The sequence below is a fragment of the Eupeodes corollae genome, chromosome 1 (genome assembly GCF_945859685.1).
Source record: "Eupeodes corollae chromosome 1, idEupCoro1.1, whole genome shotgun sequence".
NCBI classification, from domain to species: domain Eukaryota; kingdom Metazoa; phylum Arthropoda; class Insecta; order Diptera; family Syrphidae; genus Eupeodes; species Eupeodes corollae.
The window spans coordinates 107,412,836-107,420,176 of NC_079147.1; the positions used below are offsets into that span (position 1 = coordinate 107,412,836).

Genomic DNA, 7,341 nt, shown 5'->3' on the forward strand with positions numbered 1-7,341 from the left:
TATATGAAAGTGTTTTCGAGTTTAACAGAGAAAAATTGTCAAAAACAGACACGTCATTATAAGTTTAAAAATATTCATACTAAAATACTTGACTTCTGCTGAACCTCCCCACGAACTCCAGACTCTTTTTCATTTTTGAAAATATCAAGCTTGCGCTCTTAATTATAATCCAAGAAATTACTTCTCAAAGAAGACAAAAATGTACCTACTTTTCCCTCATCTATAAAATCATATTGAAGAATATTCACAACAAGGCCAAATCCTTCCTCCCCCATCATATCATCACCTGGTGGTGGTGGTAATCATAATCATCACATCATGGACTTAATAAAGCTTCACAGCGATTGCTTCTTCTTGTGCCAATTAGCAACACTTTTTAACCTCTGACAATTTGCCTTAATAAGAAAGTATATAAGTAAGGATTTCTTTTATGAAATTTTATTGCCAAGTTATCCTTGGATCATCGTCGAGCTCATTATGATGATGAAAATGATGTTCCTTAATACTTCTTGTTGTTGTTGTATATGGTTGCAATAAATCTGATAAGGGTAGTTTATTGAATCTTATAAGAAGACCAAAGTAAAAATACCTAAATGAGTTTCATTTTAATAAAAGTTAAATAAATAAATAGTCTTTTTAAGAGTTACAATGTGAGACCACTGTGTCCAATTTTTATTTTAAATTTTTTTTATTAATTCTTCTAGGAAAAGCATAACAACACAGGGTAAGTTTTTATTATTTTATATATATAATGTACATCCACTCTGTGCTGTAATGGTAATGAAAATTTTTTCGTTGTAAGTAAAATAGTGATTTTTTGCTTTTCTACCTTTCAGGCTAGTCAGGACTTACAGTAGAAGCGCCAACGAATACCAAAATGATGACGTTAAAAATTTAATTTTTCCACTCAAGAGAACCAGTGAATTGTTTGCAAATTGTGCAAGGAACAAGGATACGATGATGATGAGAGGAAAAATGTTAAAAAAAAATAAAACCTTGAAAAGAAATTGCATTATAGTTCGGGCAGGTTATTGCGTTCCTTTTATGATTATAATTAAATTATTCTGAAGAACCTTAAGCAAAAAAATATGCATTGATTAATACAGCTACAAAATTTATATGACCTCTTTAATAAAAATTAAAAGGTTTCAGATTGAAAGGACTTCTTGAAAATGAAACTATTGAAACAGCTAAATAAGATTAAGATTATTAAATTAGTTTTTATTAATTTAAGTGCTCGATTTTAGTTTTGTATTTATAGAACTTGAATAGAATTTAATCTAATCCATGAGCACTTTCGGAATAACATACTTGAAAGATGTTCAATTAATGTTCAAAACAATATATCAATGTTTTTAAGTTCTGACCTACTCCCTTTTTACATTAACAATTTTTTGTTTTCGCCCCTCTCTAACTACCAAATTTCAGTTTCGTAGACAAAAGTGTTTCTAAAATACAGCACTTCAAAAATCGCAAAAAACCGCAACTGACTGACCGATCATCAAAATTGTGAAACACTTCTCGGCATCGCAGAGGTATGCCTTTTAGTGAAAGGAAATGACGAAAAATTATAGCTTTCGGTTTAGAAGAGGTTTAAAACATGCAAAAATGTTTGGAAAGAAAACACACCCGAAAAAACGCAAGACTACTATTGTCTTTAGTACTTCCAGATCAGCTGTTTTAGAGGCCAATACTATTTTAAAAGCAAGTTCCCGTGGCATGATGGTTAGTGTGTAGCACCGTCAATTTCTGTACTTTTCAGGTTTCTGTTGTTTGGTGGGGGTATTTCACTCGAACGAAGTTCTCTCGCTAGGGCGTTGGTGAAACGAGGCCAGTTCATCTTACTGTAATTGTAAGAATGCGTTGCAACGTTCCAACTCCATGCGTTCGTTCGGAATCTGCATTAAAGCAGCTAGTCCGCAGTAATCACTGTCGTACTCGACTGTCTGTAAGCAGTTTCGAGGGTGATTACCCATTTTGTCTGTAAGTGTCAGTCTTGTGTCGTACATCAAAAGATCAAGAAAGGAACCGCTTCTTGGATATGATGGCTTTTCAGTAGCCAGCAGGTCGACGCCATATTCAACGCTATAAAGATTCATCAAATTAAAAAGATGGTTACCTCTGGGATTATACTATGTTGATTTTACCAATCTTCATGTTTTGCGTTCGAATCACCGGCCAAGATGAAATAGTTTTCTTCCAAGCTCAGTTTAAGTTCCCTAAAAAGTATCTCGAGGTCTGATGCAAAGTAAGTAACCTGCGGAGCTCCAGCCGCATAAGCCGCAATCATATACATTCGCTTCCCTTGAGTGAGAGAGATGCATACAACGCAAACTTCTAGCGTCTTGAGTTTCGCAATTCATTGTTGTATATGACTTTATAATTAACGACTTTTCGTATAAAGAGAGCGACACCGCCGGACCGCCCCCTTGAGTGGAATTAGGCCGGTCTCTTCTTACGATATTGTACTTTTTGTGTTTGTGGTTAAGCTTGGTTTCGCTAGCCATAAACACATCGGGACTGTATTCTTTCAACAATTGAAACATGTTGGCTCTTCTTTTAATCCTTATCAGTAAATTTACATTCACAGCTAGGACTTTTAGGCGCGTCTCCGGCAGCGCGCCCATTATGGTCTAAATTGCGCCAGACCACGCAACAAAGAGTAGAGATGATCTACCCTTTTTCCTTGCTCCTTTATCTGACTTTGCAGCCCTGTTAGTTGACCTTGAATGCTCAACAATGTCAAGCTGCACCTCTGGTACCTTAGGCGAAACCATTGGTGAAGCCTGTCTCGTGTTCCCATTAACTGACACCATTTAGGCATAGGAAAATTTGGGATCCACGAATTTTTGTGTTGGAGCCTGTCGAACTGTTCGACTTCTTTCGGCTTTTTGACTGGGTTGTTTCTGTTTCATTTCTTGGACCTTAGGGCAACCATTATAGCTAGCCGGGTCCCCTTGTTTTTCACAAAGGACACACTTGAACATGGTCAAATCCTCAACCCGCTCCTTCCCCTGCTTGCATTCTCCTTGGATTTGGGTTTCTGAGCACCTGACCTCCAAACCTCCAAACCTCTGGCACTTCGTACATTGTAGAATGTCGCGTGTTTTTTTAATATGTCCCAATGAACAGCTTGATGGTCGAGAGATTCGTTTTTCTTCACACTTTCAAAACTGCTTTGGCGCGAAAAGTCAGTGGCTTTTTCACGGAGCTCAGTTAAGAGCGCCTCCGGTTCCGTGCAGGAAATTATGCCCTTCAGTAGGACCGTCTTAAGTTTCTAGCTTTTAGGCATGCATCTGAAGAACTCAGCTGTGGCCTCTTTTAGTAACCCTTTTACTAACTTGTATTCGGCCAGTGAGAAACACTGGACCAAATAATTCTTTTCCTTTTCGTTTAAAATTTGCCCTTAGTGGCCGACTTACATACCTGTTTTATGTCGTACAGGTCAACTCTGTGTGTCCTAATTTGTTGTATCTTTTCTTTCTTGGCCTGTGGTAGTTTCTGGTGTTGTTGCTGTTTCTGCAGCTCCTGCTGCCTTGGTTGTAGCTGTTGTTGTTGTTAATGTTTGGCCTTAGCCGAAGTCGATGAGTCCTCGGACATTGGGCCTGTCAATACTGATGGCCTCTTTTTATTTTGCTCCGCTCGTATCTTTCTTTATCTCGGGAGCGGGCTTGGGTTGTGACTGTTTTTGCTGCTGTTGTGTTTGAGCTGCCTTTTGCTTTCGGCGCGCCTCTTGTTTCAGCTTTATCTAACTGAGGAGGGGCTCAATTTCCTCCTTGAGCTTATTAAGACTTCGATCGAGCTGGCTGATGGCTACATGTTTCGCTTGCAGGGCCTGCACCAGTTCTGTTTCTTGAAGGTCTGCAACTACCTCCAGAGCCTTCCTTGTCAGCAGGACTGGCTCTGGATCCGATAGGATTAAATCACTATTCAGAGACTTGAAGAGCCCCTCTCCACCTTCGGACATGTATTCTGTCTTCTCAGGCTCGGCATAGTCTGAGAATTCACTCTCCGTGGTAATTCCTTCCCTCTTCTCCATTTTTTTTGTTGCGGTTCCTTGCGGTACCGCTGCTGGCACCACCGCAACAAGCCCTGCTTTTTTCTCCTTCCCCATTACTTTTTATTCCCAACTGATAAAATCAACGATTTCTCTGTTGTGAAACAAGCTATTAAATTTTTTGTTGACTCCGGCTGGGAATCGAACCCACGACCCTTGGATCTATTTCCAAACGCCAATTCCATTGGGCAATCGATTTGTTATTTTTGCTGGTGGCAAACTTGCAACTTTATTTATAACTTAACTTACTATTTAACTTTTAAATAAATATAAACAAAAACACTTCTTCACTGTTTGGGAGTCAAAGAACGACTGACCTAACTTTTTTCACGGGTATTGCCTCTTGCGAAGAATTGATTCTCCAAGAGTAATTCTTGTTGTGAAAAGTGATTTCTCAAATTAGCCGTTCGGATTCGACATATAAACTGTAGGTCCCTTCCATCTCTGGAAACATTACTCGCACACAGGAATGGTTGAGAGTTGTAAGTCACTAGGCCCTGGTTCTTCATAGACTGTTGCGCTTTGTACTTTTATTATGGCTTTGCAAGTTTCAGGTATAATTGAACTTAGACTTCGTGTCGATATTACCGTAGAAAATATAAGGCTTTGATAAGTATTTCCAGAAGCTAAAAATCGTAGGTTTCGTGTTTTTAAAAAACAATTTTGCTCCATTTCCTTCTTCTTCTAGGGTTCATGAACGACAAAAAATAACAAACTGAACTGGCGTATATTTTTTTGAGTGAACTTTACTGAACCGACGTCCAAAAGGGGGCTTAAAATGCATGTTTGTGAAGATAGGAATTTTATGATCTTTAAGTAAGTGAAAAAATCTAACAACTTTTCTTAAAAAAAGAATGGAAGTTATTTTTAAATTAATTATATTTATTGTTATGGTAAAGCTAAATTATCTTAAATCCTAACTTATTAAATAAACTATTAACTTAATTAAGTTAAATATGGCAGGCTTATCATGTAGTTAAACTACACTACGTATCAATATTTATACATTTCTGGTATTTAAAAAATTATTTACTAACTTTCATATCAACAATATAACAAGCTACAACATCATCTTCCACATCCTTAAGTTTAACCTCAGCTTTTACATTTGTTTCTACAAAATTATTATCAATTGGAAATTCAAGCTTAAAAGTAACATCTTCTTCTGCATAAAGTGGACAATTAGCTTCGAACATAAGATTTTTACAAACATTGCCATTCCCCGAAGGCAACTCATATGGAATCTTGATGCCTAGAACTGTAACAAGAATGTCCGTTTCAATTTGATACGTTTCATCTTTTACTGCAAGTAAAGATTAAACAATAAGTTTAAGTTAATATTTTTATGACCAATTATTATTTTGTTTGTATTACATGCAACAAACTGAATTTCCATGTGTGTGGTTGTCCCTTTAGTTACAGAACAAGGCATTTCTTCACAATCATCGATTTGAACATTTAACGGAAACGGAAGATCCCCAGGGCCTGTTTAAAAAAATCAATAATTAAGTTGTTTAAAAAAACTGTCATTATACTTTTAGTTAAACAATATTACTTACATTTTCGAACATGTGTTTTTGATTCACAAAAGATCACGAAAGTCATCAACAGAGCTAAAGTTAAAATTGAGAAGTGTTTAACCATTTTGTAAAATAAAAATAAAAATTAGTTGTAGAGATTAGGTCTTGAATTGGCTTTTCAAATGAATGAAGTAGAATGATTAATTATATGAATTTCGGAATTGCTTTTATACGAACGAAGAGTATCCACTTGAAACTTTATAATCTTATCGAGTAGCGATCAGAATCACCTACCTACATATTATTCCGAATGACTACCCTGTCTTTTATCACAAATGTTAATTTATTTCCTTTAGTGCTTTTGCACTGAATTTAATGTTTGGTTTTATTAATTGTAGAATAGGTGCAAGAAAAAAGTTTTTATCTCAGCCAAAAAAAATAAATCAACAAAATTTCATATAAACCCCAAAAACCTTAGTTGCGTTTAGAGCAACTTATGTGAGAGTAAGCCAAATTATTAATTCAGTGTAATATAGGGTTCGGACTTATTTTACTCCATTGAAGGATTTCGTTGATTTAAATAATAGTTTGTTGTCAAAAAACTATTACATCAGGTTAGGTTAGGTTAGGTTAAAGGGGCTGTCCATGATGAAAACAGACACACTTAGGCCACTTAAATGGCCTAAGCTCAATGGAACCTGTTTGAGTCCCTTACAAAACGTTTTTGAGCTAGAGCAGGGCATGAACAGAGAAGGTGTAGAACTGTTTCCTCGTCCATACAGCTTCTGCAAAAGTCATTTGAGAATACACCCAGTCGCGTGGCATGTTTTTCTTTTAGACAGTGTCCGGTTATGACACCTATTATCGAGCTTATATGCGACCTGCTTAGAGATAGCAAGCACCTTGAACGCTTTAAATCTAGTGTTGCCCAGATGTTTTCCGTGACAAAAGAAGTGGTGATGTTGTTCCACCTGGCACTAGCAACAATTTACAAGTAGCGTTTGGTATGCCAGTGTGTGCAAAATGTGGTAGGATGGGCTGCACTGTACCCTTCCTTTTAAATTCATTTGCCAGTTATGGACTGTTATAGAGTTTGTAGAGACAGAGTCCAGGGATTTTATAGCGGCCTGACTATCTGAAAAAGAAGGATATTAGATGTTGATATCACGTTTTCTTTAAGCCAGGACAAGACTTTCTTTATCGCCAATAGTTCCGCGATAATTTCAGTCGTTCAAAGTACCCCTTCTTTTGTTTTTGAACCATCTGTATAAAAATATCAGACATCAGACTTTTGAATGATATTTTAGGGAGTGAACTGTGCAGAATGTTTTTGTGGGAGATGTTAACGCAGCCCATACCTTAGGGACACCTCATACCATAAACAAAAGCTCATCCCAAGAAAATGGTAACACTGGATAATCGAAGACATTCTCGTTTGGAGTTAATACAAATATTTCTTGATAAGTTGTTGATTCCGAAGAGATTTGGAGCTAAAAATGGCGGAAAAAGACAATGAAAAGTATTCAATAAAATTCTTAACTGTTTATAAATTAATGAATTTGGTGAATTTCAGGGAATTTAAATTACACACAAAATAAACTATCAATAGAAATCAGATTAAAATATGAACGCGAATCTATTTCCGGCAAAAAATCAAAGTCAGTATTGTGAAGAAAAATCTAGAAGAAAAATTCTAGAGGAGATAAAATGTGTGGCTCCAGATTTTAATTACAATGAGAGTTCTTATTAGTATTACATCCATTA

The 7,341-nt window shown here is 36.4% G+C and overlaps 1 protein-coding gene across 1 annotated transcript; it reads right to left on the bottom strand.

Moving 5' to 3' along the window:
- Positions 1–5,023: 5,023 nt before the first annotated feature.
- LOC129943327 (uncharacterized) lies at positions 5,024–5,755 on the bottom strand. Its single transcript, XM_056052671.1, has 3 exons — positions 5,617–5,755; positions 5,432–5,542; positions 5,024–5,360 (listed from the first exon to the last, which is right to left on the bottom strand). The coding sequence occupies exons 1-3, from the start codon at positions 5,699–5,701 to the stop codon at positions 5,083–5,085; spliced, it is 474 nt and encodes a 157-aa protein (XP_055908646.1). The 5' UTR covers positions 5,702–5,755; the 3' UTR covers positions 5,024–5,082.
- Between the last annotated feature and the right edge of the window lie 1,586 nt (positions 5,756–7,341).